Genomic DNA, 27789 nt, shown 5'->3' on the forward strand with positions numbered 1-27789 from the left:
GGTCTGTTACTGATTTAGTTTCAGCAGAAAATTGCAGTCTATGCGTGCTAGTGCTGATGAGTCAGCGATGCAGGATTCATAGAAGATCTGTGTACCAGAGCCTTGAGTGACTTCTTTGCGCTCTGACGCCAGGGGGAGTATAGTTATCCTGCTATAATTGCAAGGCTGAGATTGTAATTCACCGTTTCAGGAGTTTTGCAGGTAACGGTGGTGGAAAACCTAGGGTAAACAGGGTTTGGAATGTATTTTTTAATGAAAAAAATATAGTCCGAGCAGTTTGGTGCTATGAAAGTACACACTATCTGAACCCCGTCCATGCTAATACAAATGAATTATGGGAACCATTAGCCACGTAGCAATATATTTGCTGGAATAAGTTGTAGGGAGAATGCATTTTTCAAAATCAATACCAAGGAAATTATATACAAAGGAATTGTGAGGAATTAGGAGCAAATTCTCACTGATATAGTTCCACAGAGAGGGAAATAAACTGTGTGTTTATGAAGCTTGGCTGGGAGCAGTCTTGTTTTGATAACAGTTCTGTGTAGTAACTGCAGTTAAACATGCAGAGGTCAAGGAGAAAGCAATTAACGTAAAATACCATTTTGATTGAGGTTTTTCATGGCGTAAACTGAGTTCCAGGGCTTACATCAGATGACCCATGTATCTTTCATCAAAGCATTTTATTTCCTCTTTGGCTTTCCATTTAATATTAACTCTGTCTCCACTACAGTTTCTTTTTTACCAGCGGGCAGAATGTGTTTCTAACTCCATCCGAGCTGAATCACTCCCGTCAGGAGGAGATGTGCGGTGCCTGCTGGCTGATGGGTTGCAGTATTGTTCCTATCCCGTGCAGCTGTTTGGAAGATGCGTGCTGCAGAGTTTTTGAGTGCTCGATGCTAGTTTGGAGGGAACATGGCCAGTAGTTTTTATGTCCATTATTTTCTTTTGTCTAATTGGAACTACAGATAAGCAGAGCAGGCTGACCAAAGAGTAGGAGTGTATCAGTGCACAAAGGTGACCCAAAAACCTGCTTATTCCCGAGATGCTCGCTGAATGGCTGGCAGGGCTTCTGGTTCTACCATTGCCTACCTCTATAGCACAGCTCATGCCACTTAATTTCTCTGTACCTGTTACCCCATCTGAGTACAGTCATAGATGTATTTTGATGTCTCTTGGACGCTCATGGTGTCAGATACTAAATTAAGTTTCTGGCATGATTAATTAGCCTCATATTTGCACGGGAACGAACTGTAAGTGTAAGAGATGCTTGGCTGTGTAAATTTGTTTGTGGCAATGAACTGTATCACTCTATAGGTGGTGAAATCTATCCCCAAACTGAGCCATCAACCAGCCAAGTACCTCATACAACACAGATACATATGTACAACATATACACAGATACATAATACAGCATAGAAAACTAATTTTGTGAACCTGAGCATGATCTTTTTATGCTGATGCAACAGCATTGATTATGTGGGGAGATGCGTAATCTCTCTAAAAATTGCCAAGTGAACAATATTAACGTGTATCAGTGGGAACATTAGAAAGTCTCTTGAGTTAAAGTGTGGAAGACCTCCATTTCAGGACTCTGGTTTACAAAATCCACTTTTATTGTCCAGCAATCTTCAAAGGAAGGTCACTATTGTTGTTTTGGTTTACATAAGCACAAAGATATGGGTTAAGTTCTATGCATGTTTCCAGTGCTTAATTTGGTACTTCATATGGTTTATTCTTCCCTCTCCCCATGCCCGAAGCCACTCGCTGGATTCAAGGGTCATTTCCTGTTTGCAGAACTCCTATTGACATCAGTAGGAGTGTTGTGCAAATATTTGGGGCTTTGATATGGCCTCTCTTGTCCTTTTTTTTTTTTTTTTTTTTTTCCTGCCAGCCAGCTGAATAAGCACAATTATCCCCGTGCTCTAGTGATATGGTCTGTACTCACATGGGCAACCAGAAGAGCTGGGATTCCCCAAAGGGAATCTGCCTGAAATACAGTGCCCTCCTGACACATCTGCTGTCGTAAGTCTTCTATTTCCAGATCCAGATCAAGAAATGTAGCTTTTTTTTTTTTTTGTCTCCGCTGGTAGCAACTGCTTAGAGGGAGGTATATCTGCTTTGCAGTCTTCTGTAGGACCGGTTTGGAGGAGATACTGGTTGAGCCAGAAAACCCAAACTGATCTCCTTGTTGGTGCCTGCCTTGTCATACTTTTGCGTTTTTCAGTAAAAAGGAGAGTAGCAAGACGAACAAGAAAAACTAGCTATAAGGTATACATATGCTCCATTAATCCTAATGATCCTGCCCTGCCTCTGTACCAGCTGTAGGTTTATTGTACTGAGTTGGTCCTATACAATGAGCTTTTGTGCTGTTTTAGCCATTCGTGCTTAAGGAATTGAGACATCAGTCTCCTTTGTCTACTGTCAGCCTTGGAGGGAGATGTTATTTCATAAACCAGTTAGCTGAATTCTACTGAACTGGCTAAATTCCTTATGCTGAGGGTGGTGGTGTAGTGCTGGAGCATGAATTCCGTTCCTGGAATTGGTCCTTGTGCATCCTGCAATACCCATTGCTGCTTCCACATGCCTGTCTGAAGGAGTATTTATGCCCCGGGCAGCCACATTCAAGGCTTTATGGAACAAATCTTGTATTTCTGGTTCACCGAAACACCTTACAGACCTGCCTGCTCTCTGCAGAAGGCGAGATTTCGCCCGAGTTCCTATCGTCTGCAGAATAGTGCCTAGACTTGTTGTGCCAGCAGCTCTTCACACAACCATGGCTTCAGCAGGAGGGACAGACGAAGGCAGTGCTGTTGCCGCCACATGACACGGGGACAACTGCCTGGAACACCTTGGTGACTTTCTGAAGGGTGACCAGAAAACTGTAGCAGCCCTGGGAGACAGACGACGATCGATGTCCTATCTGAGAGCTTTTAGCTGCCAAAAGACAAACCTTCCCCTCAGATTTCTGCCATGCTTTAGTGCCTACTTGATAACTGGGGGCAAATGCATTATGTTACCAAAAATGAGCTTTCCCTGATCAAACGTATGCTTTATTAGCCACGTAAATGCCAGCATGACTCTCTCATTGCTACAACGTATTAAACACCTTGGAAATGTTTCCTTAAACTCTAGGTCAGTCTTATGAAATCCGTCTACTTGAGAATAGGAAATTGGGAGAGTTTCAAGATTTAAACACAAAATATGTAAAGGTAAGGAGAAATATAGATTTCTTTTCTTCCTGCTACTACATACAGCCTCTAATGAAGGGCCTGACCTTGCTCACACTGAGACAATGGAAAATACTTTGCCATTGTTTTTAATGGGAGCCGGGCTGATGGAGTTGATGAGTGCTAGTTTCACGGGACTATGCAGCTTGGCTTTACAGGGCTTCAGGGGAACCTTTATTCTGTTTGTGATCGTGACCCCAGAGTTTCACTGTGAATATTGGGTTCAGGGGAATCCCAAAGTTCAGAGGTGAACATGGTCAAAACCGCTGAGAGGCAGACTTGATTCCCTTCTTAACCCCAGCAACACGCCTGGGTTGTTACATGTCAAATGGAGGACCCTGGTGTTTGCATCATTCTGCCGTGCAGATTCTGCATAGCTCCAGTTTACTTTGGTAATGGGCATAATTATGAACATACAGAACTTGGTTGTTTGGTTCTGGGGATTTTTTTTTGTCGTTGTTTCCTACCTCCCAAACCACTTCAAATTCAAGAACTTGGGTCCGGATCTTGGTTCTGGATCCAACCTTCAAGCCTTCCTCTCCCAAATTCTTGACTGTTCTGCCTCAGGATTTCTTTTGAGAAGTGGGGAATAGTTGCAAAATTTGGATTCCAATCTGGATTTCAAATGTCCAAGTTCAGGCAGTCCCTTGTTTGTCTTTTGGCCCATTTCGGGAAGCATGTGGATTGCGATTCCAATTTTGCAGGCGTTCCCTCTGTGGCTTGCTTGCTTCTTAGAGCTAGGGTTTGATCTGGGCATTTCTCAGGTTCATTGGCAAAAAATGCTCACTCCCATTTGATGCAGAAGTCCCCAGCAGGAGCGTGGACTTGAGAAACTAAGTAAGGAGTCACTGACTCATGCTAGCGTAGCACTCTCAATATACAAAAGGATATGTTAGGGATACTTTGGACTTCTCTGCCCTGGGGATTGCTCTTATTCCAGCCTTTCTTCTCCAGTCATTGACATGGCTGCACCATTGCAGGCTAGAGATGAAAATTCTCCTGTTACACAAGCTTTTCTATTCTATTTGGTTATTTGTTTAACTGTGTAGTGGAGCAGTTTACCAGTGTACTGGGGCAAATCCAGTGCCAATGACTGGCTCTTAATGGCTGGAATCAAGTTTAATTCCCACTGACAAGGTGTCTGGGCACGTCAGCTCCACCAGTGCAGGGACAGGTGAGCTGGCTTTCACATTTGCTAGTCAGAGTGGGATATACTGGGGTTGGGGTATGGTACAGACACACTAAATATTACCCCAATGTGAGCCATTTTGGGTGTGGAGGCAGTATAGTGATGTTTGCATGGCATGACACCTAAGATTAGGTGGACATTGCTATAGTGCTTCCAGACTGAATCACAGAAAGCTGTACAGAGCTGCATTACGCAGCGTAGATGTGCGCTATGAAGGGAAATGTGTTGCTCTCTCACTCAGGGGTCCCTTAGGAATCTGATAAACATGGTGATGGGTCTCTTAGGTGGACCCTCTGGTCTCCTCATGAATGGGGGTGAGAAACATAACAGATCAGCTTTTGCTTCTACGCTGGAAAACCAAAGTCATGTCAAGAGAAGGGCCTTTGGATCATGTTGTTCATCCTGCCATCTTTTCTTAACAGAGCATAATTCGTGTAGTTTTCCACGATCGACGACTGCAGTACACAGAGCACCAGCAGCTGGAGGGCTGGAGGTGGAGTCGGCCTGGGGACCGCATCCTTGATATAGGTGAGACTATTTCATTATGGTTCCTGTGCAGTGTTTGGAAGCGAGGTGCTGAGTGATGTACGGTGTGTTTGCCTGTGTGTTTAGGTTTTTTTATATCCTACTCTCTTAGGAATCCTGTATGTCTTTGGGGGGGAAGGAAGTCTAGCACTACAGGTCCCAAATAGATATATCATTCATGGCTTGGCTTTTCACATGCATCTTGTAATTGTATGGAAATGCTTTCTCTTCTTCAATTTAATATTTTTAAAATTTTAGGGGTTTTCTTCTACAGATATTCCGCTGTCAGTTGGTATCTTGGATCCCAGGGCCAGCCCAACCCAGTTGAATACTGTTGAATTTCTGTGGGACCCATCAAAGAGAGCCTCAGCATTCATTCAGGTAAGACAGAAGCGATATTCCTGTGGTAAATTCTATGGTGAGATATCTTACAAAGACCTGGAGGGTTAAGGTGGCCAGGACATGAAGAAGAGAGGAAGATTCTAATGATAATATACAAACTCAAGAGACAATAACGTATAATTAATTTGTAGGATACTTGCTATCTATTTGCTGGCTTTGGAGTACTATCTGCTACAGCTATGATTTTCTTTTTTTTTTTTTTAAAATGGATGTTCCTTTCTAAGCATGGGTTTTGTCTGGAGGAAACTGTTCACAACCTGTTAGTTTTGCTTGCTTTCCTCTTTCATGAGTGTTTCTCATCCCAAATGCCAACTATCTGTTTTTAATCTGTGTGGGGGATTTACTTAAATCAAAGGATGCTTTTCCTGATGCCCTGTTTCTCTCTGGGCTCCTTGTTCTTCTAATTGTTTTGTCCTGAGGAACAAAAATGAAAACATTTTGAACTCTTCTGCCTCTCTTAGTTTTTCAGGAGGAGCCAAACCCTCATGTTCAGGCACCCTGCAAGTTCAGGGAGTCTGAAATTCAGATTTGCACAGTTTCCAACTGTCTCCAGAGATGAGCACAGCTTTTGTTTTGCCAGGTACATTGCATCAGCACAGAATTTACTCCACGGAAACATGGAGGAGAGAAAGGGGTGCCCTTCCGGGTGCAAATTGACACCTTCAAACAGAATGAAAATGGTGAATACACAGAACACTTGCACTCTGCAAGCTGCCAGATCAAAGTGTTCAAGGTATGAGGTAGTTTTAGCTTTGTCATCAACTGGATTAGACAAAGACACAGCAACACGCAGTTTTTAAATTGTGTAGGAATAACGCAAAGAGTTGGGTAGAAGAACAGACTTTTAACTGGGTGTGCTTAAGATCTTAAACAGGACTTGCACACGAAGTGACATAAGCCCTGAGCTGCTACACAGCAATTCTAGTTAAGTTCAAATGTCCCAAGTGCTGCACCAAGACTTATGCCAGTTCATTGTGCCTTGAACGCTGTATAAATACTGAGATCTTTGCTGTGTGGAGGTCATAACAATAATAACCCCCCCCCAACAACTCAAACCTTGACTGGTTGGAATGGAAACCCATTGGAAAGGCAACACTGCACAAAATAAATTTATGTGGAATATAGACAAGTAGTGTCTAGAAGGCATTGCCCCTCGTTAGTTTGTGTCCTGAAGATGTGTATTGCAAACTATACAAAATATGGTCCGGTATCTCGGGAATATTGAAGCTGTTGGTTTAAGTCATTTTGAGTCAACATATTACACTGATGATATTCATGGTATCCACAGTATTTTGGTGCTCCTAGGCAAGTATGGGCATCTCCAGTTTCTTTGATTCAATCCTCCATGAACAGTGAGAGTATAACTTGGAGATCTTAAATACCCTTTGCTGGTTGCAGCAGAGTTCCTCTCCATGCTGCCTGGAGAGGAGAGAGATGACTGTTCATCTCTGAAGCTCCTAATTTGGGCACGGCAAACCTGTAGTCACTTAACAACAGGCTTTTCATAGGCCTGTTTTCTGAAAGGGTCTGCTGCTCCAGTCTTGCTCCTATGAGCAGTGTCTTTCGTGTTCCTGGAGAGATGGTACACATACCAGTTGAAATGCATAACTCATGGGGCTCATGGTCTGAAATCGTTGGTATCAAATCTCAGGACTGTGGTCAGCCTAATTTGGAATTGCAATATGTATTAAAGGGAGATGTTATAGAAACAGTAGAGATGTTTGACTAATTTGTTTGTCTAAAAAATGCAGATTTGATCTTGTTCCATATGTAGAGTCCCCATAAATCTTAAGGAGACTTTTGTGAACAAATTAGAAAAAAAATATCTGTTGGCCTCTGTCTCCAAACTTGTAATACTTGGCATAAGGAAAAGCTTGTGCTTGTGCTTATAGCCTAAAGGAGCAGACAGAAAACAGAAGACTGACAGGGAAAAAATGGAGAAGAAGACCACCCAAGAGAAGGAGAAGTATCAGCCTTCCTATGAGACAACTATTCTCACAGAGGTAAAGCGTTTTAGACACGGGTCATACTACTTCAGCATGTTGGGAGATAGATTTGAGAGAAAATGCAGTCTAACTGAGCCTTGGAGATTGTCTTGTGGAGACACGCATGCCCATATCTGACTGAAATTGAGACCTGAGTGAAATTATTAAATGTCTCTCACTGTTGAAGTTTGTAAAAGTTGCCAAAGTTTCTTATGTTCCATGGTATAAACCAACCCTTAACAGCCTAGGTTTAAAAGAAACATTTTCTATCTTCTACCGTCCTCCCAGGCACTTGTCATGGTCCTTAGATTCCACTTGTATGATGCATTTTCTTCAGAACTGTCTGGCAAAAGCTCATGTTGGAGACGGGGCCCTTGAACAGATGAATAGGCTGTCTGATTAAATTATTAATCTGTTTTTCTGTGGATGTGCCTATGAGGCTACTATTACATACTAGACCTCAGAAGATTCTGGCTTGTACTCTAGGAATATCTCGAATGTCTTCTATTCTGATGCATCTGGTGTAGAGATGTATGTGTTTCTACCCCTTGTTGCCATTACTAAGATGTATATATAAGCTTACCCCAGGCTGCAGAATTACTAAGCAGCAGGACTCGAGACAGTGGTTTAAAATTGCTGTTCCATCTCCCTATGGGAATGTTTTGTCATTTGATTTAGTTCTTGGTTGTTTTTTTTGAAGTGGCTTGCTGGACTTCTGAAAATGAGGGGGTTTTCTTAATTTAAATAAACTTCCTGTTTGTGAGATCCAGTCCCTCCCACTCAAGTTTCTTCAAGTTGCCAGGAGCGACCAGCATGTTTTCTAATTTAACGTGGTGGTTGTTAACGAGGCTCTTGTGTACACAGACTTAATTCTACAGAGTTGGCAGATCCCAAACTCTTCCTATGAGCTCTGATGCACTTTGACATATCGGATGGGGAAATGTGGGTTGCCAAAGAGTTAAATATTTGCTAGTGCTTGTGGAGATGATAAAATATTTGCTAGTATTTGTGGAGATGATAAAACTGCAAAGCTACATGTTTTATCATTGCAAACAAGGATACTACAGAGCCTTTTTTTGAGCTCTTGATGGTGGGGGGTTCCACAGGGCTAGATTTCTCCTGCTGATTAGAGTGGCTTAAATTCAGAACAGAGTCACCAATTCTAGCTGGGTTACTCTGGTTTTGCACTACTGTAAAGGAATATGGAGTTTGACCTATATTTGTGAAGACTTTTAGTAGCTTTGTGTCTGTCTGTCTATCTTAAATTTTCTCCCTGTAATACCTGTTTATAATTTGAGCTCTTTGACTAATGACCAGAGGTTTTAACAGGCTGGTTCAAATTCTGCTCTTTCACTGGTATAAACCTGAAGCAATGCCACTGGAGTGTATTTGTCACTCTTGCCTGGATTTAATTAGGGATTTATAATTGAGACCAGGGGTATTTCTGTATCATTGCTGCCTTCAGTCTGAGTTGACTTACTGGCGTTGCTCTGACTTACAGCTGTGCACACTTTGGCCCAGTGTTATTTGGGGACAGGCTTTGTGAAATGGGAGAAATGTGGAATGCACAACTGGAATCAATCTGGCCCCCTGACAGCCTGCTTGGAGAGCGGTGTAGAAAATCCATGGCCCGTCTCCTCCTCCCAGCAGGAGTGATGAGCTGAAGTTAGTGGCGTGGCAACAGCATGAATGTGGTATGAGAGGAGAATCGAATCCTTTATTTCCATCCTTATGAAAGTATCCCCGCTGCCTTTCTTTCCAACAGTGCTCTCCCTGGCCAGATGTGCCTTATCAAATGAACAATGCTCCATCTCCAAGCTACAACAGTTCTCCCAACAGCTTCAACCTTGGAGATGGGTATGTAACAAATAAATGCTTTATCTTTCCTGTTGAGATGGTAGCCTTTGTGTGCGTGTGCTTTGTGTGTCCATGCATTTCATACCCTGGAAGAGGTCAAGGACCATCCTTCCTAGAAAGGGGAAAATATTTCCCATAAAGAGTTTTAAGATCTTCCACCCAGGAATTCCCTGTAATGCAGAGTACTATTTGTGTGTTCATTGCTTATGGGAGGTGAGCATCAGAGGACCACCAGGGAAATTTCTGCTGTGAATTTCCTCTCTTACTCTTCTGTAGGGGTCAGAGAACACACCATGTCCTGTACCAGCAATTCCCAGTACCTTCTGACAAGAGTGTTAGAGGCTTTCAGCCTTCAGCACCTCTTCAGAGTTGGTATTTCTTCCTTCCTCTCTGTCTTGAGGTAGTTTGGGGTGCTGGATTCCTAGTTGAATGGGATGTAAAGAAATCCTTTCCGGGGCAAAACAGTCTGGGTTTTGAGAAGCTGTTCCAGAACAAAGGACTAACAGGAGGCATGTTTAATTCATTAATGTAGCTGTCATAAAGAAGCAGTTCTAGTGGTTCTGAAACACCCAAGATGATAGCTGATGACAGAAATATACAGCAGGGTTCATTTGTACTCCCTGAAACATACTTTCCCCTAGGAATTTGGTGTAGTCCTTTCTTTTCCTCCTCTAGGACTCTGTGGCCTTGTCAACTTCCTGCACAGCTTATTAGTTAGTCAATGTTGTATCACAAATTTTCAATGAGCAACCTCAACCTATGACTAAGGACAAACACTAACAAGACGAAAATTGGTGTTAGTAGAGAGACCTGTTGAGCGTTTTGTTCCATTGGTAGATTATTAACACTTTGGGAAAATCCTTGACGCATTGAAGTCCTGTCTATATTTTAGGAGGGTTTAGTAGAAATGTGGTTTTATGTAATATAGTTAAATTTCAATTTACTATGTTTAGGATAACACCAGGGTTGAATGATAAGATCCTTTATTCAATTTTTGTGAAGAATCATTATTAGACAGTGGATTTAGTTAGAGGATTTCTGGCTTGTAGAAATTTTGAGTTCAGCTACCCTGTAGGTCACAACTTTCTTGCTGAAATGGTGTCTCATCAGTGAGTCACCTGTATGGAAAAGTTTAAATGAAGTCAGTAAACTGTTTTTCTCTGTGTTGAGTAGGACCTCAACTAATCAACAAAGGCTCAAGTAGAGGTTATTTTTTTTTTTCTTAGCTTGGTCTGGCTAAGGACACCATTTTTAAAATCTGAGAGGAAAAAAAAAAGTTGGTATGTATCGTGACAGTTGAGTCAAATGGAGGAGGGGGAAGAGGATGGACATTGCAATGTAAAATTTAAAATAATGTGTTTTTTCTCTTCCAACTTTATATAATTTTTTTTAGCAACAGTTCTCCAACCCACCAAGTGGAGCTCCTGCCTCCCAGCAATGATGTAAGTACTTGAGATCATGTTAATGTGGTGCTTTTCTTTTTTAGGACACTGGTGAACAGTTCATTTCAAGACCTTCTTATTCTTTTTGCAATGTAGCATCTCCTTCCTTCTGCTTCTATTCAAGATGCCCAGCAGTGGCTTCATCGTAATAGGTTCTCTCCATTCTGTAGACTCTTCTCAAGTTTTTCGGGTGAGTTTAAACGGTCCAATTATTTTGTCTTTATTCTCTTTTGTAAGTGCAGCTCATGCTTTGCATCAATAGCATCTGCTGCTGGCCACTGTTGATGGGATCACTGGTCTGATCCAGTGTGGTTGTTCCTTTGTTCTTAGATTAGTTAGCATTTGCCAAAACAATTTGTAGAAATATAGAATAAGTGAAGATGGAAGAGAATAAGTTAAGATGGAAGGGACTTCTTGAGTTCGTTAGGTGCAACCCCTTGCTTGAAGCAAGTCCAGAGCCTTGTGCAGTTGCGTTTGAATATCTCCAAGGTTAGGAATTCCACAATCTCTCTGAGCAACTTCTTCAAATACTTGACTACTCTCACAGTGAAAAAGTTTTTCCTTATACCTAATCAGTGTTTCCCATCTTCCATATTCTGTCTGCTGCCTCTCCTCCTGTCCCTGTGCACCTTTGACAAGAGTCTGGCTCCATCTGCAGCTCCATCTCCACTGTACCCTCTCATTAAGTAGTTGTACAGAGCAGTAAGATGGTGGAAGGGGAATTGTTAAAGATGTTGAAACATTGAGGAGCCTCTCTGACTTGCAACATGATTAAATAACCTGGTGAACATGACAGAGAAAATTGGGCTGTTTAATGGCCAATGTTAAATATCTAGCTTGTCTCTGAGTTGGCTAGAATATCTTCCAGTGCAGCACTGCTCTTTTGGCAGCTTCTAGCTCTCTATTTCATGACGATTGATTTGCAGTGTATACCTCTCTGAATTTGCAACTTCTCTAGGCAAATCTGTCTGATTTAGCTTTGTGGATTCTCTCCCCCTGCCCTTTCCTGCTGCCCGTAAACGCAATATGGAAGCTAAGATTTGCTTAACTTCTGAAAAAAAAATCAATTTGAAATATGTAGGTGCTGACTTACTGAAGATGTCCAAAGAAGATTTTGTTCAAATCTGTGGGCCTGCTGATGGAATTCGGCTCTTTAATGCAATCAAAGGAAGGTTTGTACTTCTTCCTTCCTATTTTTCTGTTATGGCAGCATCCCTTGATAGTTTCAGTGTTAACTAGAAGTTAATCCTGGAGCTGTAGCATTTAGACCTCCTTTTAACACTTCAAGAGGGGTCATCTCAGAGGCTGGAGACCACAATGGTATTCAAATCCAAGTACAGCTCAGAAATGTTGCTGAACTTACACCTGAGTTAAAAATGAAGCAGCACTATGTGGATCTTCAGCGGTTTATTTTCTACCAGCTGATAGCTTCCATCCACTTCATATGAGACACAGCCTACAATACCCTGTGTTGCATCTCCATCACAGGTAATAAACAAACCAACCAACCCCTGGAGCCTCAAATGATTCTTAAACTTTCTTTTATTGCAATAACACCATAAATTCTCCAGCTGGGCAGGATTCAAATCAGTAAAGGCAGGTACGATGAGCTGCTTGGCAAGTGCTGAAAACTGTTCTTATCTGATCCTAAAGAGATTAAGGTGCTCTGCACTGTACCACCACCTCCCAGGGGGCTCTTACTAGACCTCCTATGACATCTAGTCACCAACATCAAGACTATCCCTTAGCTGGTTATTTATGCACAGCCTGAATGATTCCATCTCTCAGTGTTTGCTAGCTGACTGGAACAATTTTAGATCTACTAAATAACTCACTGCTATTTTTTAATAATCCATAGAAATGTAAGGCCCAAGATGACAATTTATGTCTGTCAAGAACCAGAGCAAAACAGGTCCCATCTCCACCAAAAACGAGAAAATGGAGATGGCAGTCTTTGTGGTAAGTTTTTATGGATTTTTTTCATTTATTTTTGCATAATAATAAACACAACATTTTAACATAAAAATAAACATAAAGATTTTGCATAAACACTTGTCTGCCAAGAATGCTGCTTTCTGTCTGAGCTCCTGTGTGGGACAGCTTGGTGTCCTGTGTGCTTAAAGAGGGCCTGTTTGTCTCAGTTCTGACACTTAAGTTAGTTTCAGGGCTACAGGTTCCAACTTGTACCATCTGCCTGGGGAACAGACCCAACTTACAAGCTACCTGCAGAAGGCCACAGTGAAGTCTCTATTCAGTTCTTAATAGGGACCATAGCATTAAAAACTATCTTCCCATCCACAATTTGCTTTAGACTACGGCTTGTTTGAAAATATCCTGGGAAACAGAAGGTTTGTATGTCTTAAAGTGAGGTTCTAGTTCTTGGAAGTTTGAAGCTTTTGGGGACTCACTGCTCTTAACTATCCCTGATGACACGACGTATAATCAAATGAGAAAAGAGGCTGCTCTTGGTTCTTGTGCATAGCGTTAACCAGGTACAGCTTTTCTACCTGGTTGTTTCTATCATGTGGATTTGATTTAAAAAAAATAATACTGACGTCTACAGTTATTTGATACAGTGGGATAAAAATCTAATAAAATACTACTTTTGAGTTATACCATATTATGTGTTTTGCAGTTTAATTGGATCTACTTTAAAATGTCAAAATCGGTAAAGTAGATTATCCAAAAATACTAACGTGTTTATTAGAGGGTTTTTTTTAGTGCCCCATGATATAAGTTGTCATTAGTCCCTGTGTTTTCCTCTGGGCAAAAGTGACCTGTGCTTTATTTGCCCACTGCATCCAAATACTGGGTATTTTTCTACAAATCATCAAGCTGGATATTTGGGGGATGCTTTAAAGGTACTAAGCTTGTTTACCTACTGTCAAGATTTGAACCTTGATTTTAAACCCATTTGGTTGTCGATATTGAGCATCTTGGTGTTGTTTGTAGTTGCTATTCTGTAATTACTTGGTAATTCTGTAATTACTTTCAACTTGTTGCAGTATATCATGCAATCTTTTTGGAAGAGTTGACCACGCTGGAATTAATCGAAAAGATTGCAAATTTGTACAGCATTTCTCCACAGCAGATAAATCGAATCTATCGGCAGGGACCCACGGGGATCCATGTATTAGTGAGCAATGAGGTAAGGGCTTAAGGCAAACTCTTGCCAGCGCTGTAACAGTTGTCTGACTTCTGAAGTTAGAATGACCTTTTAAATTATGGAATGAATCTTCAAGGAAGCTTTGCAAGGTTCCCAATCCCAACAAGTTAAAGCAAATACTTAAAGCAAATCATTCACGTGCACCATTGATATTAGTGTGGTTTTAAGATCTTTGCTTTGTAAAAGAGGGGGTTTTTTGAAAGCCAAACAACACACAACAAAATTAGCCACTTCCTTTTCATGTTGGTTATTTACACAAATTCTGAAGTGAGGATCTAAAGTAAGAACTTTTAAATATGAATAGGAGAGTTTCCTGAAGAAGGCAAATTTGAAAAATTTTAGGACAATTAGTCTTAGACCTTGGCCAGTGATTACAGCCACTGGATCAGAGTCAGTGCTGTGTAAGTGCACACTATGATTTCATGGACCTCTGCTAGCTGTTTGTGTCCCATTATATGGTGGCTTAATTGAGTCCATTCCATTAACTTGCAAGTTAATAGCGAGTTGCCCTTCTCCCCTCACCGGACCCCCCCAAATTACTTACTCATTCATGCACCAGAATCGCTTAAGGACCTTCATTTATAAGAAACATTGTTAAAACAAATGAAGCAGAGCGTAGGTCTCAACTGGAGCCTAAATTGAAGGCTGTAATGCTTATTCCTAAAGTCTCCTTGCTATTTCAGCCTGATTAAATCAGAAACCTTGATGCTTTACGGATGTAAAGTGCTTGGAGGCAACTCTTGGTAGGGGAATTGCCTGAACCAGCTTGGGTATAAGGCTTTAGCTATTTATTTAAGTCAATTATTAACAATGTCTGTTGCTTTTCTTATAATTTTTTTCTTGTTCTAGTACTACAGTGGCAAGAGCGAGGCACTCTATGAATGTACTTCATGCATCATTAGGCACAGACACACAGACTGGCCAGTGAAGTTTGATTTGCGGGAGCAGGGAGTGGATGTTAAACCCAAAAGAGAATAGGGAGATTAGTCTAGGTTGAAAAGGATATTTGGTGTGAGAACTTACAGCTGGAAAGTGCTCTACTTGAATGATATTCAATAGCTAGGAGAAGGCTTTAGCTTAAAGCTAGATTTTCTAAGCTGATCAGAGAGGTTCTGGTCACCTCCCCTCTGAAGTTAGGTGTCCAGTCTCTTCTCCAGCTGTGTGAGACACATTCTGAAGGTAATTAATCTCCTCTGTCCCACACAGCTACTCTAAGATGGGAGGAAGCATTGACTAAGGACGAAGCTTAAATGACCATTTCAGATTGGATCTGAAGTCAGCTGAATCTCTTAACTCACCCCTTTAACTAGGGGCCTCACTAGAACCTGCATGTGTTCTGAAAATCTAGTTGTTTCTCATGAATAACTCAAATAGCTTTAGATACTGATCTTGCTTCCCATGATCTGCCTTGCCTCTCATAGCAGTTTCATTAAGATTCCTTTGCCCTAACAAAATACAAACAGGTAAATTATTCCTGCAACCACAGCATCTATACTAATGTCTGGTCAAAATGACCAGGTGGACTCTGCTGAGATGACTTTATAGTAACAATACTCCTTTATTCAGCAAGGAGTCTGTTTCTCAGGGCTGACCACCTCTAGATAGTATCCCAGATGCTAATGTAAGCTCAGCTGAGCTTCATAGTTCAGCTGAATGTGTATTGCCGTTGTTAGGCTTCAGGAGAAAGTCTGTCTTCATCCAGTCTAAACTAGTATAGCTTCATTGAAGGCAATTAAGAGCATGGTCTTTAATAGACTAGATGAAGTGGTATAAGAACTTGCAGGATCAAGAACTGCAAAGAGGATGGTAAAATGCTGACCAAGCCAGATCAGTACCAGACAAGCACGTTAGTATAAGCTTCTTGTAAGCACATTAGCAGCTGCAAGAACCTTAATTAATCAGTCATGTACTTTAATAATCTTACAGGAAGGGTTACTCAGGACTAGACACCAAATTTTGTTTGATAACTCTCCTATAAAGTCTGTACTGGCACTGAAAGAAACTTGAATGAAATTGCTAAAATTATTGTGTGTTGGCTTTTTTCTTCTGCCCTTCAGATGGTGCAAAACTTCCAAGATGAATCTTGTTTTGTTATCAGCACATTAAAAGGTATGTATCGCTGCTGCTATTACACATAGTTCTAAAGATAATTTCTCCTCTCAACTGCAGTAAACGTTATGACAAACCGAGTGCTTCTTTTGTGAAAAGATAAGTAATCTAATTTGGTGTAAGTCAAGTTGTTGTATCAGCTTAAACTATGATAGACTGATCTATATGATTCTATGATTCTATGCTTTCCTCTCAGTTTCCCTGCAATAAAGTTTTCATAAATCCATTGATAACACTGACATAAATCAACAGAAAACCTTCTAGAAAAATGATAAAAGATAACAGTTAGTATGTTGTATTTTTCTATGTAAATGCTTTGACCTAGATGTCCAACATTGATTTTCATGAATGGGTTGTGGAACAAGAGCACAAACTATTGCAAACTACCTAAAAAGAAAATCCATGCTGTTTTCTAAAAGCAATGAAAAGATGCTTTGTATTTCTTTGTTACAGCTGAAAGCAATGATGGCTACCACATCATTTTAAAATGACCGTGCTGCACAGAAAGACTTTAACAGCCTAAAATTTAGTGCCTCGCTGAGATTGCTACAATCTAGACTGGAAACATGAAGAACCTTCTGGATAAAATGCTCCTATGAACTAAGAATTATTGAACAGCTTAAGGAAAAACTTGCTTTTACAGATATACATTTTTGGTGGTGTGTGGTTTTGTTCTTGGTTGTTGGTTATTTTTTTTTTTTGAAGCTGGAGCTGAGAACATCCTCAAAGCTTGTACATGTTTCTTCCTCCCTCCCTTCCTCTTCAGTCTTAAAAATTATGGAGGTTTCTGCTTATTACTTAGAAACATCTGCCTTGTACTAAAGGGAAATGAAAGATAAACCAAAAACAGTTCTCTAGACCCCTCATGATTGGGTGAATTGGTTTATTTACTGTTCTGAGTGGTCTCTTGCTTTCAACACACACCCTGTTGCTGATGGACATAGGCTCCCTGGGGCTCCTCTTTTACTCTTTGAGGTGGAAGGCTTGGGGCTACATCCAAAACCAGATTGAGCAATGCAGAGGATGGATGTGGTGCCCAGTCCTCACCCAGACTGTCAGCCCTGGAAGCCCGCACTTAGCTGCTTTCCACCTGTAGATGTGCTCAAAGTCCAGAGACCTTGGTCCGTCCTGACTGAGCTTCGGTAATGCCAATCTAACAGGACAATTTTGCGGGGTTCAGGGAGGAACAGACAACCTGAGGCAAGCTGTTCAGTAGCGTATTATATCTTCAGCTTTAGAATAGTCTCCTTGAATGGAGTATATGAAGGTTTTCTGAGGAAATGTTTTGAACGTTGAAAGTTACAGAGGTCATGACAAATTCATACTATGGATTTATTCTACTCTGCAAAGTATTGATTAACTGCTATCTTTACTGTAACTGGGAATTAGGTTATGGTCTTAAGGATTTTTCCTCCTGTTACTCGCTGAAGTAAGTAAAACTGAGTTTTGATTGAGTCCAGGTAACGGATCATCTTAGTCGCTGCTTTTTATATTCTTGCTGTTTCACTTTTGACTTCTGTTTCAAATATCTGCAACTATGGCCAGCTCCACCCTCCCTTGGTCTTTTGGGATGCCATCCAGGCTCCACTAAGCTGAAAAAGTGGCTTCCACTGATGTCAAAGGCAAACTGGATCACACCCTTCTTGCATGTATGGAGTCATTTCACTGTTGGAAGCTAATTAATAAGGCTGTTTCCCAAACCGAATGCCCGTATAGCATCAAATTCTGATACTTGAACATTTAATTTCATCCTGAATTGAGATGGAAAGATGGAATACCAAAAATTTTCTTGGATTGGAAATTTTTCAAAAAATGAGAGACTGTCAGCTGGAAAGCGCTGAATAAAATGTTCTAGCCTTTTGAAATGGAAACATTTAATTAAATCCATTTGGCCCTTAAAGCAGCATCAGCTTGAGCTACTGTTGCAGACCTCAGAAATTACCATTCAAGTGCCTTGTGCGCCGTGTCTCCCTTGGGGCCCAGCTCTTTGGCTGGGTTACAGATCCCATGATGCTCTTACCGTGGGTTAGTCAAAGGGGGAATGCGTCATGAAGGCTGGAGGGGTGCCCAGGAGCCCAGCCTTCTGGGAAAGAGGGGGACATGGAGCCCATGAATTACAGCTCCCAGCTGACACTGGAGGAATTCAGACAGACACGGACTGATATTTTTCTGACAAAAACGATGTGTTTCAAGTTTTCCCAGCAGAAATAAAAAGCAAAATATTGAGAAAAGCAACCTTTTTTTCATTAAAAGCATCAAGTTTTGCACAAAAAAACCCACCCATCCCCACTGATTCTTTTTTACACCAAAAATAATACTAGAATAGAAAAATCGTGTTACAATGGGAAAACCTTCATCCAACTCAGCTAATTGAGTAACATTGCCTACTTAGGCACGATCTTGCTCAACTGGCTGTCCTGGATGCTCTGTGAATTGTAGTGTTTCTCCAAAAAGGATGCCCAGGCTTTGGGGCATGGCGATTCCTCCCCCTGAAGTGAAGGAGCTTGAGGCTTCTTGGTTGCGAACCAGGTTGCGTAGGAGAGGAAGTTGTACATGGTCTCCTGGAGTGAGAGAGGTCAGACAGAGAGGCTGGGGTGAGCTTTGGGGGAAGATATGTCTTTGTGGAGGATGGGAAACAATCTTTTTGAGAGGAAGGTGAGGCCATGCCAAGCTTCACCCTGCCTTGGTGCCTGTGTCGCCTCCCTGGTCCTGCAGTCTGCTCTGCACTGCTGTGCACTAGACGGGGGCAGCTGGGGAGCCCCTGGCCCTGGGCACTGAGGCATCCAGGTTGTGGCAGCACAGTTGCAGCTGCCTTCCAAAACAGGGAATAAATTCCTGATGTTTCTGTGAGTAGGCGGAACTAATGTGCCCTTGCGTCTCAGGACCTGTTTGGTTTATTTTGTGGAAAGTGCTTTGGAAGATGTACGTTGGCTGTGCTTTTTCATCCTGTTTTATACTACTGGTGTGGCTGTTGTCAACATGCAACTCAGAGAGGTGAATCTGACCTGATGAGAAGGGTTTAAAAAAGACCTGGAAGTTGCCAGGAGTGTAGCCTGTACCGTATCCGCTTACGTGTGATAGCCCAGGGGACACAGCAATACTGCAACACAGCAGTGTGAAGAAAGGCTAGAGGTAGCTTTGCTCCTAGAGTTAGGAACTGAGAACTGTTTGCTTACTTAAAATAAAACACAACAACTTGTTCTTGATTATTTAAAAAACAAATCTTGCCCATAAGGAATTACACTTAAAACTCCTCATAGTGTTTCAGTAGCACTTGTCTGATTAATTTTGAACAAAAATAACTCTCTATTAAAGCCTTGTTATATTTAGATTTTTTTTTTAAATAGAATAATTTTATACTGATATGAGGGTGAATTTGACAATATATCTTGTTGTCCTTTCCATGCTGTAAGAAGATATATCGGAGAAAACAATCACAAAGATTATAAATATTGTCCTACTTTGTGGGTTCCACTGTTGTATCTATGTTAGCCTGTTTGTAAAGCTGTGTACTTTAATGTGTGTGTAAGGTCTCTGCTTACCTGACAGAGTAGTTCTAGACCTTGTTGAACCTCTCTAGTCCCAGCAGAAATTTGGAGGATTTGGCTCAGTAACATATATGTCCATGAAGATGCAGGACAGCTAGTTTGGTGTCTAGGAGGGTTTTGAGTTACATCAGCTTAGAATCATAGAATATCTCAAGTTGGAAGGGACCCAGAAGGATCATTGAGTCCAACTCCCTGCTCCTCACAGGGCTACCTAAAGCTACACCATATGAGTAAGAGTGTTGTCCAGACACTCCTTGAACTCTGATAGGCTTCGTGCTAGGACCACTTCCCTGGGGAGCCTGTTCCAGTGACCAACACCCTCTTGGTGAAGAACCTTTTCCTAATGTCCAGTCTGAACTTGCCCTGGCTCAACTTCATTCCACTTCCTTGTATCCTACCGCTGGTCACCACGAGAGGAGGTCAGCAGCTTCCCTTCTGCTGCCCCGCTTGAGGAAAGTGTAAACTGAAGTGCTTCTCTGGGTGTTAGGAAAACGCGTTTCACCCTTTACCTTTGTTGCCTGATGCTGCGTAACCAACGGGTGGTTGTACATGAGCAAACTGGCCATGAACCATTGTGGCTGAGTGGCTAGTGCAAGTGGTCAGAGCAATGTTGGTGTGAGATTGGAACACCAACCCACCTTCCCCTCTGTCTTGCAAAACCACAAAAGCAAACCCTTGCCCTGTTGAAGTTGGTGAGTTTGTCCATGCAGGGACCAAGCAAAGCCTTCAAGATTTATTTTAGTGGCTTATGTGAAAAATGAGAGAGACTTGTCTCCCCTGTGAAGTGGCAGGTAATCTAGCTAACCATTTAGATCTCCCTGTGGTTACAGAGGATCTGCCATCCCTGGAGAGACTCATTTGCCCTATTTGAGGATGTGATAGCCTCCAAAAGGAAGCTTCTATCTCGTCAAGACTGGAGGAAGTGCAAATGATTAACCTGGGCTAGATGTCTAAATTCTAGATAGGCTAAGGGCAAGGGAGATGAGTAGCTACCCCTTATCTAAATATCCAAAAGGGTTTTGCATTTACTTTGCTCTTAAGTGCCTATTACATTTATTCTTGCCCTTTTTTGTTGTTGTTGCTCCTATTTCTTTTTTAAAAAGTAACAAATGAAACCTGCTTAAAGTGATTTAATAAGACTTCTTTTTTTTTTTTTTTTTTTTTTTTAAGCTCTATAAATGAAATTTGTACAGCAGACCTTTATAAGCTCTGGGTTTTAGGATTACATTTAATAGTATGGTATCCCAAACTGTCCAGCTCTTAGGTGACGTGTATGGTGACAGCCACTATGAGTAGAAGTGGGCTTGCTGGGGATGAAAAGGCAGAGCCATTACATGGTTAAAACCAATATGATGCCAGCCGGTACTGCTAAGTTCTTGTCAGAACTGCACTGGCTGCTTTAAATTATTTCATAAATGCAGCACTTTCTCTGGCAACTGAGTAAATTGATAGAGATCAGTTAGTGTGACTCTGTTGATGGTCTGAGAACTCATAGAAATGCCCACGATACACAACTGCAGGGCAGGGACGGGACAAATAATCTGGTGATAGAAATTTGTGCCATCTGTCTGAGGGGGCAGAACTGGTGTTATTAAAATCAAAGCTCCCCTTCTTTCAGCTGGCCTTGCTTGGTTAATTGGCTAAAATAGAAATAATAATTGAATCTGGAAAATATTGGAATTCTCATTGTCTTGGTGCAAAATTTAATGGGCTGAAGTTTCAAGATTTGCAGGTTGTAAAAGGATTCTTGCAGTTGTGAATTCCTGAAGGGCACTCTCCTTATAATGTAACATATACATATTTATGCATATATATATACACATACATACCGTACTGTATCAAAACATATATGTGCTGAGTACTTGTGTTCTTTGGCTTTAACTGGTACTCCGCTTTGTTTAATTGCAGTTCAATGTAAAAGACTCTGGTTGATCAAGCTTTGAAACCCAGCCATTCCTTGGGTAGAAATGTAAAAGTCCATAATAACGACTCTAGGTGATTTGGACATAGTGCACTTGGAGTGATGTAAATTTGATGAATTTCTGCAATATAAATCCCAGGCCTCGGTGAGGATGAGCATATTGTTGCACTAACACAGCAGTTCTGTATTGCAGCTTCTGAAAGTTAAAGAGAAATAGTTTGCCCGACGCTTTGTAAACTAGTAAGAGCTAATCCCTAAGCAGAACAACCGTACAATGACTTTCCTAGCTCGATGTTGTATTGCTTAAGCATTGGCTGTAATTCGAACAATCATCTGGTGGATGACTGGGACAGGGGTTTTTTGTTTGCTTTTGGTTTTTACTGTTCTCAAAGAAATACTTGTATTCAGACTGTAGTTTCTCTTCCTCCTCCAGTTATGAAATGGTTTAACTTTATGCTACTAATAGAAATATTTTCTTAAGATTATAATCTGTTTGACAGCACAGGGTACTCAAAGTGGGGAGTGTATGTTTGGCCTTGATCATCACTACTGTGGGTGAATAGCAGAAGGCAGACTGGAGGTATATCTTAACATCCTTGCCTCTGTTTAAAAAAATAGGTTAAGCTGGTGCCTAATTTCTTGTGCATTTCCAATTTGTACCTTTTTTTTTTTTTTTTTTTTTTTTTTTGCCATTCCCTCAAAATTCTTCTGCTCCCTGTGGGGGGACGCATTGGTGAGCAGCTGGTGTGTCCAACTTTTTTAAGTAGCCTGCTGTTGTCCCAGTTCGCTTGGGTTGAGCGTTTATCTTTCAAAGGGCTACGGGAGTTACCTCTCTTCACTGACAATGCAGCCATTCAAGATGGGTGATGCTGACCACGAAGTCGGCGTGATGGGCGAGGGTGAGTGGAGGTGGGTCAATTGGAGGCTGAGGCATACCAGTTGTGAGTAAATACTGCCACACTCTTTGTCTTTTCGTTTGTTGGTTTGGGGTTTTTTTTTTTGTACATGAATAATAATTAAAAAAAAAGCATATTTTGCACTGGCTCTTGTACTGTTGTGCAGAAGAAATCTGTATCTAGAATCTGTGCTCCAGTCAAAATGCAAATAAACTTGTTTGTAAGAAGCACGGGTTTCGTCTCTGCTTCGCTTGGTGTGGATGGGCCCAGGAGAGCCTCGGCATCAGCTTCTCCTTGGTGTGCAGCTGTAAGGTGCTGGGCACCCTCTCAAAATCAGTGGGACTGGGGTTTGCCAAGTGCTGGTGATAGAACATCAGCTGTAGCCAAATGTCCTGCAGGGCCTTCTTTGTGTTGGGACTGATTTCACTTCTCTGAAGCACAATGTAGTGATTAGTTCGTATTTAATCCAGGTCAAGGCATGAGGGTGCAGGCGTTTCAGAGCCTGGTCCTCGGTGACATAAGAGATGAGCAAAAAGTCCTTCCTGGTAGGAATATCCAATTTAGCAGCTGTTAGACACATGCTGGAGAAGAGGCGGTGAGGTTTGGAAGTGGAGTATTCATAACAGTTTGGCTGGGAACACTTCAGTATCCTCTAAGGGTTAAGCTATAGATCTAATGGACATGGACCTGTTGGATCAGGTACAGAGGAGGGCCACAAACATGAGCAGAGGGCTGAAACACCTCTCCGATGAGGATAGGCTAAGAGAGTTGGGGTTGTTCAGCCTGGAGAAGAGAAGGCTCTGGGGAGACCTTATTGTGGCTGTTCAGTGCTTAAAGGGGGCCTACAGGAAAGATGGGGACAAACTTTTTAACAGGGCTTGTTGCAATAGGACAAGGTATTGTGGCTTTAAACTAAAAGAGGGAAGATTTAGACTAGATATAAGGAAAACATTTTTTACAATGAGGGTGATGAAACACTGGAACAGGTTGGCTAGAGAGGTGGTAAATGCCCCATCCCTGGAAACTTTCAAGGTCATCTTGCAGGCAGCAGCAGGGCAGCTGGGCGGGTTGTGCTGTGATGGCAGGATGCTGGTAGGCACTCGGGGGTCCAAGGCTGGCATTTGGGCTTTCCAGGGCTGGCTGGAGGATGCTGAGTGTGTGAAGACACCAGCAGCAAGTGCTTGGTGGCTGTAGGGGGCCTACAGGAGAGCTGGAGGAGGACTTTTTACAAGGGCATGTAGTGATAGTACGAGGGGGAATGGCTTTAAACTGGAAGAGGGCAGATTTAGATTAAACATTAGGAAGAAATTTTCCACTTTGAGGGTGGTAAGGCACTGGAACAGGTTGCCCAGAGAAGTTGTTGAGGCCCCCATCCCTGGAGGTGTTCAAGGCCAGGCTGGATGTGGCCTTGGACAACCTGGTGTAGTGGGAGGTGTCCCTGTCTATGGCAGGGGGGTTGGAACTCGATGATCTTCAAGGTCCTTTCCAACCTAAACCATTCTCTGATTCTATGCATGAGCCCTGCCAGCTGCAGGGACCATCCCTGGAGCCCTTCAGGAGGATGGTGGTGAATCCCTCCCTGAGCCCCCCCAGGCATGGGGTGCCACGTGAGCATCGCATACATGGGTGGTTCCCACTGAGCTCCATGTGTAAGCATCCCTCTTCTCCTGTAAGCCTGACCCATGAGCTGGCAGGGGTTGCTAAATGCAAAAAGGAAGGTTGTTTATCTAAAATTGCCTAATAAAAGGAGTTCAAAGACAGGGAAAGGGGCAATGCTGCACTATTAAATTTCTATGGGAAACACACCAAGAGAAGCTTATAAGGAAAAGCCCTCCTGGGGAACATACGCAGAAGTCAGCAGCAGTCGTAATTAAGACTGGACAGGAGCTGAAAAGAGGGTTTTGTGAGTGAGGAGAGCCAAGACCTAAGACTGGAGCTGCTTAGCCAAAGCGTTGGCCTAATCTCATCTAAATCCTCAACAGCAAGCAAACATTTTAAAATTAATTTTCCAATTTACAAAACAATACAGTCTTTCAGTTAAAGGGATTAGTCACAACTATGGAGCAGGCAGGGAAATAACATCCCTCATACTCTTTCTGTAAAGAAGCTAAATACTTCCAGGCTTATCTGGGTAGGAAAGATTTGACATCGCCATAATTATATTTTTTAGTATTACAGCAGAGGCTGGTTGTCCCAATCAAACTGGAGTTTCAGACGAGCATAGACTTCTCTGCTCCCCAGAGATGTGCGGCCCAGGGAGGCAGGGCAGCCACTGGGCGTTGGGGTGCACCAGCCTCTCACATTACAGGAGGGAACTAAGGTGCCGACTGCTATGAGTCTGCTTAGGAGAGCACAATAGGCTCTAGCGCCTGTCTTGGCTCGTCACACACAAAAAAAGTGGCCTTCCTTCTGTTTCTTGGAGAGCAGTGATGCGAATGAGGCTCTACACTCCACATTATGCTGTGCTGGTAAGTTACACCAACAAATAAAATCCACTTTGGAACCTGTTGAGTGAGGACAACAAACAGAAAGCTGGAAGAAAATAATATTTCAAGTAAACCAAAATCAAACAGTAAAAGATGGTACACCACCACCCTGGATGAAGAGTCCCCCCCAGGTGACAAGTGACGTTGGAGTACCAGATCAACTATGTCCTTAGTTGGGACTTGTAAACCAGCATCTGCTTGCTGTGGATGTGGAGACACAGGGCCTTGATTTGTCCTTCTTACCTCTGAGGGTGCCTGATAGATATGTTAAAAGTGCTGCTCATTATGAAAATATATACACTTTTTTTCTTTTGCTATGTATTTTTTTTAATCCTAAAATCTTCTATTTTTGACTGTTGCAAACAGTGCTGCTCTCCATTTCACAGCCTAAGAAAGCCTCAGTTCTGATTTCACTGGTATTAATTCATAAGCAAATACGATACAGCTGGGAAAAAGATCGATTAGCGGGAGTCCAAAATTAACCAAGCACATCAGTGACTGAGAAATCTTTTTCCAAGGGTGAAGATTTTGTCAGATGCTGAAGTTAAGGCCATGCCTAAGAGAGGAGACACGTTAGAAATATTATGTTGGCTAGACTCAAGCAAATGCAACATTAGGAAGAATTTCTTCATGAAAGTGTTTTCAAAGCTTAGCATCTCCCAGAAGAAAGAGTTTCTGGATGATTTGGGCCACTTTGGGAATTAAGACCTCCATGACATCACCTAATAGTTTACTACCTGTGGTAGTAAAATCAGGGAAACGTTGAGTAAAAAATGGGCACGTGACTTCATGCTGGAAGAAACATGTGGCTGAGGCTGTGTGGCCGGAGCGGCCTGGGAAAGGAAAGCTCAGCGCGAAAGCATGGAGGCCACATATGTTAAGCCAAGTGCGTGCTTCGGCACAGCTGGCCTGAGGACAAAGAACATCGTCCTGGGCAAAATTATTCCAGAACCACCCACAGTTTCCCTTTTCCAACAGATTTACCTCATTTCATGGTGGTGCCTATGTGGCCACAACTTTTGTTTCTTGAGCAGCCATAGTCATTTACTGTCACATGCATGGCCTGAAAGAAATCAAGTGAGAACATGGGGATAAATTTGGTGATTGTTGATGTAATTAGCTGGGAAAAAAAAAAAGGAGAGGCGATCTGCTTTGCTTTTTCAAAGGCTTTGGCTCCTTTCTGGCTCTGCCAGTCCCTGCCATTGGCTTTGCAACATCTCTGCCATGTCTGCAGAAGAGGAGTACCTGTTCCCAAACAAATATGCGTACAGCCACGTTGCTGTTTTAAATGTGGGTCCACCTCCTGAGCACCTTGCTCAGAAACACAATCTACTGACAGCCTGCTCAGGGGGACACCTCTCTCCATAGTTGTTTAAACCAACAAAGTGAGTCCGCAATGTAATGAAGGTGGGTAGGAGGGTTTTGCACTACCAGCCTCCGCCACTCGGCTTGGGTGCCTGGATAAAGGGAGCCCAAGCCTCCCAGCTTGGCTGTTCTTCTTACTGGTTTCTGGAGGACATTGTGACTCTCCATGGATGATATAGGGTATTTCATGATACCAGCCTTAAGTGATGGCTGAAAGTGGGTGGTTGGATTGTCTCCCGGAGCCTCACCTCTGGCCACCTTTTTAAGGACTAGTGGCTTTTCATATTTAAAGTAGGCTCTTTATGGAGTGGTTGGGTGTCTGGTCTGTCATCAGAAAAACTGCTTCACGGCTGTGTAGTTAAAATTAACATCAGAAACTGTGTTAATTATTTGGATGCTACTTCTTTCCTCCTATCTTCCCCCAAATAACTAGTAACCGCACATGCTATTCCAGGATTGTTTGGGAAGGGGGTTAAACCAACTGCTGGTGTAAGGATGTCCTTGCTCATGTGAAGTCATGACAGAGTAGCTGTTACGCTTCATGACAGCAATCAGTGTGTCCCAAAATAATTAGGGGGTTGTCTATCAACACCACCCATGTCATTCTTGGTGGATAATTGTCTGAATTGACCTGAAGGACTGTCTGTGATGGAGAGTAGAGACAAGGAGAGCGAAGCGCACCCACATAATTGCAGCAGTGGGAACAGGGCTGGGGTGTTTTAGTCCTGTTTTGTATGTCCCTGTCTGAAATGGAGCTTAATCCCAGCTAAATAAATGGTCTCCAGCCCATCTGCCAAGGGCAATTCAAGCAAGCCCACCACCATTAGCTGGTTGTGGCTAAGGCAAGGAAGCAGCTTAACTTTCACTTCAAATCCAGCATGAATCATTTTTAACACCATGAGGATAAAGTGGCAACAAACAGTTGACTCACTCTGAAACTCAGCTGACTGGTGGCAAATGGCTCACTAAGCAACCTGTGGGAAAAGGAGCATTCAGCCTCCCATGTTATTTCTGAGGTTGTGCCATGCCCTTTGTGCGGCTCAGAAACCACAGAGAGCGGCTCAGCATGAGTGCCAAGAGCTGGCTGTGATGTACAGTGGCCTTGGATGAACATCGGTGGGTCATTATGGAGGGAGGGGAGACAACCATGATCCTGCCCGATATGCACAGCTGGATGCGTCTGAACAGCAAAGAGGGTCCTACTGTTTCATGTGAGAGTGATGCAATTTTGTACTCAGTTTTGGGTTGGTTTTATTTTGCACTTTTCAATTCTCTCTTGAACAGTTGAATTTTCCCTCTAATTGTGGTGATGATTACAGTCACCTACTGGCCAGCTACACAAGCAAAGCAATTGAGAAAACGAGCCTTTTGATTCTTGGAGACTCCCACTTTAAAACAATGAAACAATTTTTCCTCTCTCCTAAATGTCACCGAGTGGTGTTAATCTGTCACCTTTCAGGCTGTCACACCCACAGGTGGTGTCCCTGTTGGTCTCTCTCAGTCCTTAAAAACCATAGTTAAATGCAAATCCTCTGAGCCCCAGTTGCGCAAAGGGAAGGACCAGGAGCCTGAACTGAGAACCTGGGCCAAGTGTATGTGTTCGTCAGGGCTTGGTGGCTGTGGTGAAGAACTAGCCCGATAGCCCAAGTCCACCAGGCCCTGTGGGAA

At 42.4% G+C, this 27789-nt stretch overlaps 1 protein-coding gene across 1 annotated transcript in view; it reads left to right on the plus strand.

The window, feature by feature from the left end:
• TFCP2L1 (transcription factor CP2 like 1) overlaps positions 1–16533 on the plus strand; it is a gene marked incomplete at its 5' end in the record, with an annotated part of 34788 nt that extends 18255 nt beyond the window's left edge. Inside the window, 13 exons of the mRNA XM_082484631.1 lie at positions 3136–3212; positions 4842–4947; positions 5219–5325; positions 5927–6079; positions 7239–7349; positions 9097–9188; positions 10582–10630; positions 10727–10820; positions 11712–11802; positions 12489–12589; positions 13636–13778; positions 15854–15905; positions 16359–16533. Of these exons, the coding sequence (XP_082340757.1) occupies positions 3136–3212; positions 4842–4947; positions 5219–5325; positions 5927–6079; positions 7239–7349; positions 9097–9188; positions 10582–10630; positions 10727–10820; positions 11712–11802; positions 12489–12589; positions 13636–13778; positions 15854–15905; positions 16359–16396 (1214 nt within the window). The 3' untranslated portion in view covers positions 16397–16533. The remainder of the gene's footprint in view (positions 1–3135; positions 3213–4841; positions 4948–5218; positions 5326–5926; positions 6080–7238; positions 7350–9096; positions 9189–10581; positions 10631–10726; positions 10821–11711; positions 11803–12488; positions 12590–13635; positions 13779–15853; positions 15906–16358) is intronic.
• Between the last annotated feature and the right edge of the window lie 11256 nt (positions 16534–27789).

This window comes from Vanellus vanellus (assembly GCF_965231255.1).
Source record: "Vanellus vanellus genome assembly, chromosome: 5".
Lineage (NCBI taxonomy): Eukaryota > Metazoa > Chordata > Aves > Charadriiformes > Charadriidae > Vanellus > Vanellus vanellus.